The sequence below is a fragment of the Suricata suricatta genome, chromosome 9 (genome assembly GCF_006229205.1).
Source record: "Suricata suricatta isolate VVHF042 chromosome 9, meerkat_22Aug2017_6uvM2_HiC, whole genome shotgun sequence".
In the NCBI taxonomy this organism is placed as follows: Eukaryota; Metazoa; Chordata; class Mammalia; order Carnivora; family Herpestidae; genus Suricata; species Suricata suricatta.
Window position 1 is genome coordinate 1,353,641 of NC_043708.1, and position 14,676 is coordinate 1,368,316.

General features: G+C 43.0%; 1 protein-coding gene across 4 annotated transcripts in view; it reads left to right on the forward strand.

The window, feature by feature from the left end:
- Positions 1-313: 313 nt before the first annotated feature.
- PPP1R13B (protein phosphatase 1 regulatory subunit 13B) overlaps positions 314-14,676 on the forward strand; it is a 65,521-nt gene continuing 51,158 nt past the window's right edge. For 2 of the 4 annotated variants that reach the window (XM_029950248.1, XM_029950249.1), the window contains exons 1-2: positions 8,940-9,011; positions 14,368-14,515. In XM_029950248.1, the coding sequence (XP_029806108.1) occupies positions 8,955-9,011; positions 14,368-14,515 (205 nt within the window). In that variant the 5' untranslated portion in view covers positions 8,940-8,954. Of the gene's footprint in view, positions 329-8,939; positions 9,012-12,049; positions 12,132-14,367; positions 14,516-14,676 lie in introns of those variants that run through there. The other 2 variants (XM_029950252.1, XM_029950251.1) reach the window with 2 other exon arrangements.

Here is a 14,676-nt window from a genome sequence, read left to right on the forward strand (position 1 = left end):
GTGAATTCTCTGCTCCAGCCAAGCTGACCCCCGCAGGTGGTGAGTCTTACCAGGCGCTCCCTCTGCCTTGGGGCTGATGCATTTGCTCCAGTGCTCTTCCTTCAGATTTTCTGCAGCCGCGCACTCACTTCCTACGGGGGGGTTCTCTGACCCCTGTCCTTTACCCAGTCCCCTTTGCCTGGTGTGTTTTTCTTCATAGGGTATATCACCACCCACCTACTATATTTTTTATCGACTTATTTTTTTGTCTTTTTCCCCAGCCCATAATCAGATCACCACAAGTGCAGGAGCCCTCTCGGTGTTGTCAGTGCTGAATCTCCAGCATGAAGTAGGTGCTCGGTAAATACTTGTGGAATAAAATACATTTTTTGTTGTGTTTTCCTTCATTGCAACGGCAAGAGAGATGGGCATGTGAAATAACCATGATCCCTTGGAACTTGCCCAAGTGGGAGTCCCAGAGAGGAGTGGAGAGAATCGCCATCTAAAAGACATCATCGCAGTTGGGGCCCCTGAGGTCACTGGGAGGACCACACCTCGGTTGGTGTATCATTGTGTAGGAGCTACTGAGAGAATGCTCATTCTTTTCCCTTTTTGAAAATGCGTAACTTGCTGACAATACTAACAGTCAGAAATAACATGTTATTGTTCAGAAGGGTAAAAATTATGGTAATAATAATAAAACTCCTATGCAGCCTACTGTTTTAATAAATGATGGAATACATACTTGTGTCTTCAAAAGGAATGGTGTTGAAATTTTGCAGACTGTACACATGTTTTGTAAAGGTCTTGGGCAGACCCCAGCTTCTGTATCTGAGCAGACCCAAACCTCTGGTGAATCTTCATGAATCCATGTCTTTTATGAACCCAGGCCAGGTCCCCAGAAGAGGTGAATTCATGAGTGGGAGGGCTTCCGACTTTTCCTCTCAGCCATTCTTTAGTGAGATGGTTTCTGCCTGGAGGCTGTTGACGCTGTTGAGCACACACATCTTGGGCTTTGTGGTGAATCTCTACAGTTCACTCTTAAGTTCCTACCTACCCTGTTTTGCTGTTCAAAGGAAGAGTTCTTCCCTTATAAAAAGTCGTTGGGGTTTATGTTTTCATCTGATAACTTTGGGATAAAAATAGTTTCTTACACTTTCATCAAGATGAAGGACTTGAATAGTGTGTGTGTGTGTGTGTGTGTGTGTGTGTGTGTGTGTGTGTTTAAGCGTTAGTGAATTTTAGCTCTGTTTTGTCCTTGAACTATTCGAGTAGAAACTTAAGCTTTGGAGTCAGATGCTCTTGGGTCAGACATTCTGGCACTTCTTAGTTATGTGTCCTTTGGCAACCCTTCTGTCTGTCTACAATGGCAGGATCATCTTAGTACCTTGCTCCCTAACTAGGCCTTTTGGGAGAATCACATGATAATAATATGGGAAATAAAGGGCCTGTCCATGAACATCGTAAGCACAGAAATAATAGGTGTTCTTATTATCAAATTGTTAAAGTCCTTTTATGTTAAGGGTCTTGTTGTAAATATCATTCTCATATTGAGGGTCTAAAACATTGTCAGTATGTGGGCTCCTGGCTGGTTTAGTCATTTGAGCATGCAACTCTTAATCTCAAGGTCATGAGTTCAAGTCCCATGTTGGGTATAGAGATTACTTAAAAAAAAATCAATTGGCTTCAATAAAACTTAAAGAAGGGGCACCTGGATGGTTCAGTTGGTTGAGCGTCGGACTCTTGATTTCAGCTTAGGTCAAGATCCCAGGATCATAGGATGGAGCCCGTGTTGGGCTCCACAGTGAGTGTGGAACCTGCTGAAGATTTTCTCTTTCTTTCTTCCTCTCTCCCCCCCTCTCCCTCTCCCCTCCCTCCCTATCTCTCCCTCCTTCCCTATCTCTCCCTCCCCCTCCCTCCATCTGCCCCTCCCCTGCCTGTGCATGCTCTCTCTCTCAAATAAAAATTTTAAATATTTAATAAAACTTTAAAAAATTGAGGTTATAGAATAAAAGTCCAAAAGAGGGATGCCAGCCTGGGTCAATCAGAAGACCATGTGACTCTCTTGATCTCAGGGTCATGAGTTTGAGCCCCACATTGGGTGTAGAGATTAGGTAAATAATAAACTTTAAAATATGTCAGTACTGGTGGAATTTTATAAAGGAAATTTGTAGCTCTGTTTGTATGCCACCTCCAACAAGAAGTTTTGCTATAAAATATGAGCAAGAAAGCATTTATTGTGAAAACTTAAAATGTGGAGGTTTCACTGGTTAAGGTTATTCAGAAAGCTTAGGCAGTCTTTTTTTTTTATGACAGTTTTGTGTGGAGATGAGTAAATTAATGTTTAGTTTTCATTTTCATAGTGATTTCTAGATCCTGGTTACAGTTGTTACTGAACAATGCTGACACTGAACTTTTCTGCCGCGGAACTCGGACTCACCGAGTGAGGCGGGACGTTTATCTGCCGTATCTCTCTGCTGTGACAATGGTGGTCTGTCTTGTTTCATTAGGACGTCTTATCACGGCTCATGTCATTAGTGCCTGGATTTAGATTCCACAAGGCACAAGGGACATCTAGTTAAGTATTTTTCCTTTGTAAATGGCATAGATAAACTCTAGGCAGTGGGACTTTGGTTTTCCACACTTCACTTTTGCTTAGTTTTCAAAAGATGAGAAACATTTAGAGAGTAACTGAAAGCATTATAAGCAAATTCAAAGTGGGATCATGGTATTCAAGAGCTGGCTCAAATCTGAAAGAGAAAATGGCCAATGATCTGGAAAAAGAGGAGTGTTACTGGACTTGCATTTCCTTTGCAAACTCTTCTGATTTTGTGTCATGAGATGAATAGAATTGACTATGGTATATGCACATGATTATATTAAAGTGTTCTTCAGAGACATTATTTTGCTAAATATCTTTGTTGTTTTAAGTTTTTTTCTCCTGACAAAAGAATTCGTACTTTTGATACTAACAGACATGAAAAAACGAAATTTGTACAGCTTATAAATGTTTATTATTTGATAAAAAATATGCAAGGAAATTTGTATATTTAATGTTTTTCCATTGGGAAAAATATTTTCCTGATTGTATAGGTTATACAGTTTAGATAATTGGCATAGCTAGAAATTTTTTTCCTTAAGGAACAACTATCCTAGTATATAATTCACATACTGTTAAATTCACCCTTTTAAAACATACAGTTCGGTGGTTTTAATATATTCACAGCTTTGGGTAGCTATCACCGTGTCTAATTTTAGAAAATTGTTATCACTCCAAAAGGAAACGCTATACCCCGTAGCAGTCACTCCCCATTACCCCAGCCCCCAGCAGTCAGACTGCTTTCTTTCTGTCTCTGCAGGTTTGCCTAGTCTAGACGCCGTGTGTAAAGGGAATCCTATAATATGTGATTTTTATATCTAGCTGCTTTAGATTTATGAGCCAAGGCGTCTTTTTAAAGTTTGTGTTACAGCGTTCACTCCTTGTTATGGCCAAGTAGTATTTCATTCTAGAAATCTACCATATTGGTGTATCCATTCATCAGTTTGGGCTGTGTACACTTTTTGGCTATTAGGAATAATGCTGCTCTAAACATTTCTGCTCAAGTTTCTGCCTAAGAGAACATGTAGGACATGTATTTAATTCTGGTGGCTGTATTCCTAGTAGTAGATAGAGAAGTTTAAAAACTACATGTAGGAATATATTTTCTTCAATTTTATAAAGAAATATATAGACAGAGAAAGTCTTATTCTGAGGATTTGGGGTAAAGATAACTTACGTTTTTGAAAGGTCAAGAGAATTTAATTAGAACATTTATATGGTTTTAGCCAGCTAATCTCTTTGGTTGGTAGAGTAATTAGAAAAAAATGTATGTTTCTTTGATTTGGTTCCATGTATAATGATTAACTTTGCATTTCAGATAGTTTCAGATATAAACTCTGGATTGAATTTAGCTAATGGAGAAGTTACTATGTAATGGAGAGTAGAAGTGAGACAGGTGTAGTTAAAAAACCTTTTTTATTTTGTAGCAGGCAGGTTCGTGCTTCAGAGCAGGGCTTGGGAGTCAGACTGGGGTTGCATCCTGCTCTGGAATGAACTAGCTCAGTGATCTTGGACAAGTAATCTAATTTCTGCACACCTCCTTCCCCTGCTCTGCAAAATGAAAGTGCTCTCGGTCCTACAGAGTTGTGAGAATTGAGAATATGTGGAGTGCGTGTCAGTGCCTAATACTCACTGATAAACAAGGACATTTATAAATAATCACTGATAAATCAAAGCAGTGCACCGATTGTTCATTTCATTGGGTTTCATGAGGCCCTGAGAAGCGGCCTCTTTTAAACTACTTAGATCATGATCCACACTATGAAGTGCCTTTCAAGGGTGACCCAGTCTCTTTGTATCTCTGTCTCTCTGTCTCTGTCTGTCTGTCTCTCACACACACACACATTTCTCTGAATAATTATATTAGCCAGAATTTCAGGGGACCAACTCACCCTTACCATGTGTAGTGTACTGTTTCGTTTTTTATTTTAAGTTAATAGGCTTTATTGTTTTAGACCAGTTTTAGGTTTACAGAAAAAATTGAGCCCCAGCGGTTTCCCGTGTCGTTAGCAGCTTGCTTTAGTGTGCTACATTTGTGATAATTATGAACTAATGTTAATAAATTGTTATTAAACTAAAGGCCATAGTTCATGCAGGGGTGTGCTCTTTACACAGGTCTGTGGGGTTTGGCAAACGTGTGATGTTATGTACCCACTACTGCAGTATCAGAGGGCACCGGTATGTCCCCAGACCCCAGCAACCACTGGTCTTTTTAGTGTCTCCACAGTTTTTCCTTTCCCAGAGTGTCACATAGCTGGGACCACTCATTGTGCAGCCTTCAGATTGACCTCTGTCACTTAGCATTTAAGATTCCTCTATGTCTAAAATCTTAAAAAAAAAAACAAAAACTCATCTATGTCTTTCTGTGACTTGACAGCTGTCACTTTTTATCACTGAATAATATTCCATTGTCTGGATAGACCACTGTCTGTTTATCCATTCACCTCCTGAAGGACATTTTGGTGGCTTCTAGGTTCTGGTGGTTATGTATGAAGCTGCTGTAAACATTTCTGTGTAGGTTTTTGTATATAAGTTTCAGACTCATTTGGGTAAATATATGGAGCTCAATTGCTGAATCATATGGTAAGACTAAGTTTAGTTTTGTAAGAAACTTCCAGGCTTCCTTCCAAAGGGTGGCTGCACTGTTTTGCATTTCCGCCAGCAAGCTCTCTGAGCCACATCCTTCCTGCATTTGATGTTGTCTGTGTTCTGGGTTGTGGCCGTTCTAATAGGTGTGTAGTGTCATTATTGTTTTAATTTGCAACTCCCTAGTGATCTGTGATGCCAAGCATCTTTGCTGCTTATTTGCCATCTCTATGTCTTATTTGATCTTCTCAGATCTTTTGTCCATATTTTGGTTGGTTTGTGTTCTTACTAAGTTTTAAGAGTTCTTTGTATATTCAGGATATAAGTCCATTATCAGGTGTGTATTTTGAAATATTTTCTCCCTGTCTGTGGTTTGTCATTTTGTTTTCTTAATGCTGTTTTATATTTTCATGTCTATTCCATTAAAATCCAAAACTGGCCCTTGAGGCACTATTGGTTTTATAGCCCCCTGGTAGGTCACAGCCTGCAGTATGAGAATCTGTGTGTGTTCAGCTTCCCTAACGTCCACATGGATGATGTCAGCCATCACACCAGGCCGTGATTCCCAACGTTAGTCAGCCGGAGTTCAGAGTTGATACTGCCCTTTTTCTATTGTAGAAGATATCCTCTTTTTAAAAAAACAGATATTTTTTTAATTGTTTATTTTTGAGAGAGAGACAGAGCGTGAGCAGGGGAAGGGCAGAGAGAAGAGGGAGACCCAGAATCAGAAGTAGGCCTGTCTCTGAGCTGTCAGCACAGAGCCTGATGTGGGACTTGAACTCACAAACTGTGAAATGACCTGAGCCAAAGTCAGATGCTTAACGAACTGAGGCACCCAGGTGTCCCAAGATTTTTTTTTTTTATTTTGTTTATTTGTTTTGAGAAAGCGAGAGACGGGAGAGGAGGAGAGAGAGAGGGGGAGAGAGAATCCCAAGCAGGCTCTGCCAGTGTGGAGCCCACTGCGGGGCTTGAACTCAAGACCCATGAGATCATGACATGAGCTGAAACCAAGAGTTGGATGCTTAACCGACTGAGCCACCCAGGTGCCCCTATTCTAGAGGATTCTTTAAGTTTTAGTGAATAGATTGGTCAGCTGCATCACCTCCACACCTGATAGTGGGGACATAGTGAAGCATTATGGAAAGTTTTGTGAATTTTGCATTTCTACACAGGTTTCTAGACAGGTTTCCTTTATATGCATATACTATAGTGAAGAGATTAATAAGGTGAAGGGAAGCTAAGGCGTATATTTTGTCTTCCGGGAATAGTATATAACCCAGATTCCACCAAGTCAAGTTGGTGAGAGAAATTTTTGTATGATGGGATGTGTACTTTTTAAATGTTCATTGTTAAAGCAAATAAAACCAGTGATTTTAACTGAACAGAATTGATATGGTTATTGATCTAATTTAATAGACATTTAACTTAAAATAGATGATCCTCTGATACTTAAATATATCTGTCCCCTAAGGAGGGTTAGAGACGCAGCCCTGCAGCTTTGTCCTTCTCAGTTAGTAGGAAAAAATCTGTCACTCTCCAAAGGCCAGTTTGGTTTTATTCCAAAATAATGCAAATCCCAATTTTGGAAATTGAACTTAACATGATCTTACTAAACTATTCTTCTGTTTTCTTTGGAGTTCATCTTTTTCCTCCCAAACTTTAGAGGGACAGGAACACCCAGTCCCCGAGACCCTGCAGTGCCACCTTGTGGGAGGAGGGAAGGCTTTAACGGGGGACGGCCATACGGTCTCGGGGTTGGAGTGAAGTCTGCCCAGCGTTACACTTGTGTATAGGCTCCTGACTTTCATTTTTGAAAGATTTTCTTTTCTTCTATCTGATGTGGACTAACTTACTGATAAGAGGGATAAAAAACACTGGCAGTCTTTTTTTATAGAGACCTTGAAGATGAGAAAGTGGGTCCCTGCTCTTTATAACTCAACCTATTAAAAAAAATTTGGGGGCACCTGGATGGCTCAGTCAGTTAAATGTCCAACTCTTGATTTCGGCTCCAGTCATGATCTCAGTCTGTGGGTTTGAGCCCCATGTCATTAGTGCAGAGCCTGCTTGGGATTCTCTCTCTTTTCTCTCCCTTTCTCTGCCCCTCCCCAGCTTGTGCATGTGCACACACTCACTCTCTCTCAAATAAATAAATAAACTTAAAAGAAAAAAATTCTGTGTAATTGGAGAAGTCTACTGAGCGCCTGCTGCGTTCCGGGCACTCCTGCAGGCGCTAGTGATACAGCAGGGAGCCAAAACTCCTCCTCTCCGGGAGCTTGTGTACCGGTGGTGGGGGGGAGAGTAAACATACATGTAGAACCTAGATGTGGTGGTGGTGAGTGCTAAGAAGAAAGAAAAAGCAGTATGGTAAAAGGATTAAGTGATAGAATAGTGTTATTTTAGATAAATTGAGGAGGGAAAGCTCTCGGTACGGACGCCGGGACAGAGGCCTGAAGGAGAGAATAATACAGTCATATGAGTAGCTGGGGGAAGAGTGGTCGAGGTACAGAGCAGCCAGTGCAAAGGCCCTGAGACAGAGGTTGGTTTGCTCTGTTGGAAGAACAGTGAAAATATGTTCTTTCATTGTGGCTGGAGCAGGGAAATGAAGGGAGGTGTATGGTGGGGTGTGTGTGTGTGTGTGTGTGTGTGTGTGAGAGAGAGAGAGAGAGACGATCATGTAGGACCTTATAGATGGCACCCAGGACTTTGGAATTTATTCAGAGAGAGGCAGTAAACTACTTGAGGGTTTTGAGCGAGATGATATACCTGAAAGGCCAGAGTGAAAAACGGACCAATCAAACTGCTCTTGCAAATGTCCAGCTGAGCAGGAGTGGTGGTCTGGCTGGGTAGTAGTGGTGAGGAGAAGTCAGATTCTGGGGATACTTTGAAATTAGGGTCGACGGCATTACTAATGTGTTTGTGGAGTATGAGAGAGAAGGGAGGCAAGGGCACCTCCCAAGTCTGTCTGATTTTCTCTGTGTGAGTGGGCGAGGGCTCCCTGGCATGTGTTTTTCAGCCGTTGAGAGGTTGGTTTAGGGAAGTGGGATGAGGCATTCAGGATAATGTCTTAGACTGAATTTTCCTTACAGCCCTAAGGTTTCTGAGGTTTTGAATTGGTGAATTGGTGAACAGTGTTGCAGTATGCTAGGGTCAGAAAGGAGCTAATGTTGATTCTCATATTGGGGCACACAGCCCACCAGAAAATTTGAGAGGGGCTTCTGAGGTCTCTTTACCCTCACTCCAGCCAGAGCTTTCTAACGGCCTTTGTGAGGACTGACTTGTCAGCTGCCGGGTGAGCTATTTGTTACCAGTAACCATACTGTGGTATAGCTTTTATCGTTTTATTTCTCCTCAGTTATCTTTGTTGTCCCCGAGTTCCTTTTCCACTAGAAAATGGAAGTAGGTGAGGTTGGTGAGCTAAGGGATCTCCTGTTTTACCTGAGTGGGGGAGGGCCAGCAAACTCGCAGAGGTGTTGTCCTTCAGTGTGCGTCCTGTCCGTGTTACCTGGGAGCGGCTGGTGAGAAGCATGACCTCCGGGGGCGCGGGGAGGTGGCTCCCCGGCGGCAGAACCCACGGTAGAGCCAGGGACACACTTGGACTTCTTTCAAGCTTCCTTATGAGCACGACCGGGCCCCCGGAGCCGCGCCCTGCTGACTGAGCCGGCGGCTGCCCCCGGCACTTTGCTTCCTTTTATGGCTGAATGATACTTCGGGGCGCAATATGTCACATTTTATTCAGCCGTTCATTGGCTGATGGACGTTGGGGTTGTTTCCTCATTTTTGGCTGTTAATCATGCTGCTTGAGCACTTACTGCAGGACTTGGTACGGACATGTATTTTATTCTCTTGGGTAAGTAACTAGGCGTGGACTTGTGGGAGCATATGTAAATCTGTGGTTAACATTTTATTTTTATTGTTTAAGTTTATTTTGAGAGAGAGAGAGAGAACGTGTGTGTGCACACATGTGGGGACGGGCAGAGAGAGAGAGCGAATCCCTGCACCGTCAGCACAGAGCCTGCTACGCGATTCCAAACCACGAACCATGAGCTCATGACCTGAGCTGAAGTCGGACACTCAACCAGCTGAGCCACCCAGGCGCCCCAAGAAAATCCTTTAAATACCAAATTTGTAAACATTTGGAAGGATATATGTAGATATGTAAATTAGTTGTTATTAGTGATAATTGATTATCTTAATGCAGCTCAAATGTTCTCGAAAGGAACGATAAAATGACCTCTCAAGTTAGTAGATGGGGTTATATACAGTTATCTGCTTGCTAGTCTGCCCTCCTTTACTGAGCCCTGTTTCTGTGTCCAGCACTGTACTCAGGCTCTGAGTTCAGCGGCCTTATAACCGTTTTGGGACTTTTAGATTTAAAAAATTACATATATATACATGCAGCTAGAGACCCACTTGGATGATTTCAGAGCCTGGTAATGGGTTACAGCTCCCTCCCATGAGCCACTAACAGTGTTCTGGTAGGGGATGTAAGCAAGGAAACACCCATGACTCCATGCAAGAGTGTTGCCCTGGAAGTGGCCTCAGTCTGTCGTAGGAAAGTGGCCCAGGAGGCTCCCTGTCAGGCTGGGTCAGGAAGGGCAAACACTGGAGTCAGGAAACCTTCCAAGAGGAGGCGGACATTTGGGGGTGCCTGCTGGGGAGGCGCAGGGCCAGCGGGGTCTGTGAGTGTGACTTGTCTGGGCAGAGGGATGGCTTGAGGCAGGCGCCTTGTCACGTGCCTTGTGACAGCACGCAGTACAGCTCTTTGCGTGTTTTTGTAAGGTAGTTGACCAAATCTTTTATCTTCAGCATATTCATTTTTTCCTGTACTTGGTTTCTGTGGTTCCCCTAATCCTATTGGGTTTCGTCTCTGTCTTATACTTAATTAAGAGAGGAAAAAATACTACCTGTTGGATTGTGACATGCTGTCAGCTGTAAGATACGTTGTGATTTCAGAGATGTTAAAATGAAAGCAAAACAAAAAGTGCTTGTAGGATCAGTGCGTATGGCATCGGTGTTGGAGGCGTCGGCTCCCCCGGGGGGAGAGCTGGCTAGAACCGCGGCAGCCTTCTCAGAGTCCTCTTCGGTGACGCGCTGGGGAGGCCCGCACCATCCAGGTCAACCAATGCCAGTTTCATTTAGCTTCAGAGCTCTTAAATCTGTCATGATTGTAATGAAGTCAGCTGGGATTAGATAATTAGAAATTAGGGAAAATGAAGTTTGCTAGGATTAGAAAAGATAGGGTTTACTAAAGACCACAGAGCAGAGCTTAAAAACTGAGGTAATGTTTAGTGACTTTGGGGTAAGGTATCTCGGAGGGCTTGGCTTTTACAATTAAGTGTTCAGACTCCGAATGTGCCATTCTGCGTCTCCTCCCCCTCCCCACCATGTCCATCTTCCTTGTGAGCTGAGAAGTCTGGGTAATTCAGAAAGTGTCCCAAAATAGTGTCCTTCCATTGTTCATTCTGACAGCATGTTCATCAGAGACTCTGCTTTTCAGAGCAAATGAGCACCAGCCGAGCTTCCGTGAGAGCGTGTGACGGGGCCGCCCTGTGCCCGGGGTGGGGGCGCCCGTGCTGGTGGCCGCGCTCGCCAGGGTCCTGTCTCCCGGGAGCGGCAGATGCTGCATACGCGCCGCGGTGCAGAGAACACACCGTGGGCTGCGCAGGCAGGGCGAGGGGCAGGTTAAAAATACCCTGGTGCGGGGCACCTGGGAGGCTCAGGTGCGCCTCTGACCTTGGCTCGGGCCCCGACCTCATGGTTCCTGGGTTCCAGCCCTGTGCAGGGCTCTATGCTGACAGTGCAGAGCCTGCTTGGGATTTTCTCTCTCTGCCCCTCTCCCACTCATGCTTTAAAAATAACCTTTAAAAAAAAACACTCTGAGGAACTGAGGGAAACAGAGTGCTCACTCTGCTACTTATTAGTGAACTGTAGTATTTGCACTTGAGGTAGTAAAAAGTTTTTTTCACTAATTTGACATTTTGATTTGGAAAGGATGATTTGGGTAAGTATCTTACTAGATCTTGAAAACCATTGGCTATGAAATTACGTAATGTACTATTAGAAGCGTAAAATAAATGTGCGTGACAAGAATAAAAATATAGTGTAGTTCTGTTGGAACTGTTAAAGCATTGGGGCGCCTGGGGGGCTCAGTTGGTTAAGCATCTGACTTCAGCTCAGGTCATGATCTCAAGATCCATGAGTTCAAGCCCCGCATCGGGCTCTGTGCTGACAGCTCAGAGCCTGGAGCCTGCTTCAGATTCTGTGTCTCCCTCTCTTTCTCTGTCCCTGCCCCTGCCCTCCTCTCTCTGAAAAATAATAAAGCATTAAAAAAATTCTTTTTAAAGAGGAAAGAAATGGTTAAAGCATTAAGGCCCTTCAGTTCTGAATGTGTTTGCATGCGAATTACTATTTTATTCCAAATTCTATAGGTTCTAGGCCATTTATTTCAGTATTTCAAAGCCCCCAGTTTTATAATTTCCTCATATGGGTTACTGAGCAGAAGTAACTGCTTAACGTCTTGTAAAATTGAAATGTATTTATAATATTCAAGGACAACTGAGGGGAACCATGCTTGTTTATTGGACAAACTGGACGGATCTTAGATTACGTGTAGTATTTCTTCAGTTGTATAGTGAGGCGGAGTGTTTTTCTTAGAGTGTCATTCGTGGAGTCTGCCCGATTGCCCCGTGCCTGCCCTGTCCCAGATCGTGGCTAGGCAGCAGCAGGTGACACAGAAGTGAGCCGCTGTGTTCATGCTGTGATGTAATAAAGATGTGTGTGAAGAGTAACTGGGTCACAAAGGACGGAGCATGTAGCCTCCCTGGTGCGAGAAAGTGGCCTGTGAACTGAAGTTTGGAGGGCGAATCGGAGTTGCCAAGCTAAGGGGGAGGGGCAGCAGCCAGAGAGCACTTGCTGGGGCTGAGGGCGCAGGCTCGGAGGGGCGTGTGGTCGCCAGAAGGCCGGGAAGGTGACCCCGAATTCGGGCTGGGAGTGGTAGCTCACCCTGAAGTCTAGGCTTTTCTCAGACGGGGTTCCAGGGAGATCAAGCCCCTAGAAGAGTCTCCGGGGGAGGAAGATGTAGAGGGTCACGTGAACATTCAGTTCTGAAGTGCTTAGTAAAGAGCCCTGTTTGCTATTGATCACTAGAAAAAACTTATCTTGGGATGGGCTGCTCTTGAGCCTCGGGAGCTCTGGAGTCTTTTAATAAGGGAGTGACCTCACCTGGTTTACAGTCAAAATTCCTGCCCCCGCCCCCCTGCCCCGGAAGTGTGTTGGTTCTGGAACATCAGTGTGAGGATGTTTAATCTCTGGATTCAGGAATTTAGGGCACCTCTAAGAAAAACTTATCTAACTGAACTAAAATACTTAATCAGCAGCTGATGTTCTAAGTGAGAGGGGGATGTGGGGACAAATGGGGACTCTGTTTTTGACTTTGATCAGAGAACTAACTGAAGTCTGTCATGGTGCTGTCTGACTAGAGGAAGTCTTCAGTTTCAATCGGACCTTGGGAGAAATGGTTTTGAAGTTCCTTCCATTATGATTGCTTCATAGCTTAGATCAAAATGGTAGAATTTTTTTTAAAGATTAAAGAAAATGGATAATTTTTATTTTATTCTTTTTCAAATATATGATAATGTATTTTCATGTTTAAGGGCCATTTGCATTTTATTGTGGTATATTGTTATATTTCCTCAACCAATGTTTTTTAAACTTTTTTTTTAAGTTGGTTTCTACAGTCAATGTGGGGCTTGAATTCATGACCCTGAGCCAGCCAGGTGCCCCTTCCTCAGCCAATATCCATTTATTTAAAATAATATATCCATTTATTTAAATAAAAATTAAATACCCACTTATTTAAAAATAAATTAGATATTTGGTCTTTTTGTTATCAATTTTAGGAGCCTTTTATATGTTAAGTGGTTTAGCCTTTTATTTGTAATACACATTGCAAATCTTTTTTCCTCAGTTTGTCTTTTGTGCTTTGTGAAATGTCCATTTATTTGATTACTTGAATATATCTTTTTTTTATAGTGTCTGGTGTGTGAGTGTGTGTGTGTTAATGTTTATTTCTGAGAGAAGGAGACAGAGCATTAGGGAAGGGGCAGAGAGACAGGGAGACATAGAATCTGAAGCAGGCAGGCTCCAGGCTCTGAGCTGTCAGCCCGATACGGGGCTCAAACCCATGAACTGTGAGATCATTACCTGAGCCAAAGTCAGATGTTCAACCAACTGAGCCACTCAGGTGCCCTGTTTTTTTTTTGTTTGTTTGTTTGTTTTAGTTACAGTGAGAATGAACTTCTGTATTCCCATACTTATAAAAAAGGAATTTACCTGATTTTATTCTAGAACTTTTATAAATTTATGATCTATATTTAAATATTTGACCTGTGAGGAACTTATGCTGGTCTAGATGTGCAGCATGAACCCGGTTTCCCCCCAGCCGGGGGGTTTTAATTGCCCCAAACCCCTTCACTGAAGCCCTTTCCTTCCTCTCTGCGGCAGCATCTCCTTCCTCATTCACGCCGAGTCTGGACCTGAGGGTCGGTTGTATTGCCGGGTCAGTGTGCTTCGGCCATATTGTTTTGAGGCTTTATACGACCTGGTAGTGCTGCTGGGTTTCTTCTAATCCTGTTCTCGTTGGGAATTCTCCTGACTTGTTTTACATAACTTCTCTACATAGATTATATTTATCTTTTAATTTTTTAAGCTTATTTATTTAGTAATCTGTCGGGGTGCCTAGATGGCTCAGTCTCGGTTAAGCCTCCGACTTCGGCTCAGGTCAGATCTCACGTTCGTGGGTTCGAGCCCCGTGTCAGGCTCTGTGCTGACAGCTAGCTCAGAGCCTGGAGCCTGCTTCCAGTTCTGTGTCTCCTTCCCTCTCTGCCCCTACCCCTCTCATGCTCTGTCTCTCTCTGTATCAAAAATAAATAAAACATGAAAAAAATATTTAGTAATCTGTCCACCTCACATGGGGCTTGAACTCACAACCCCAAGATCAAGAGTTATATGCTCTCCCATCTCTGCCAACCCGGTGCCCCTCTACAATGAATCTTAGACTTAGCTTATCTGTTTGCAAAAATTAATCCTATAGGGCATTTTGGTAAAGTGGGGGGACTGGGAGGTGGAGGGATCACTTTAAATTTATAGATTGATTTCCTCATGATAGTGACTCTAAGTTGTAGCTTTAATCTTTTCTCTTACAGATGATATTAACCGTGTTCTTGAGCAACAATGAACAGATTTTAACAGAAGTTCCTATAACACCAGAAACAACATGTCGAGATGTGGTAGAATTTTGCAAGGAACCTGGAGAAGGCAGTTGCCATTTAGCTGAAGTGTGGAGGGGAAATGGTATGTACTGGTTCTATAGAGATTACTCAGCACATCAGGTATAATGTTTATCAAACCCCAAATACCGGTTTTGGTTCTTAGCTGTGGCAGTGGGGAAATGAGAAATTAAAATGATACCATGTTACATGGGAAAAAGATTTGGCAAATGCTCTTTGTAGAAT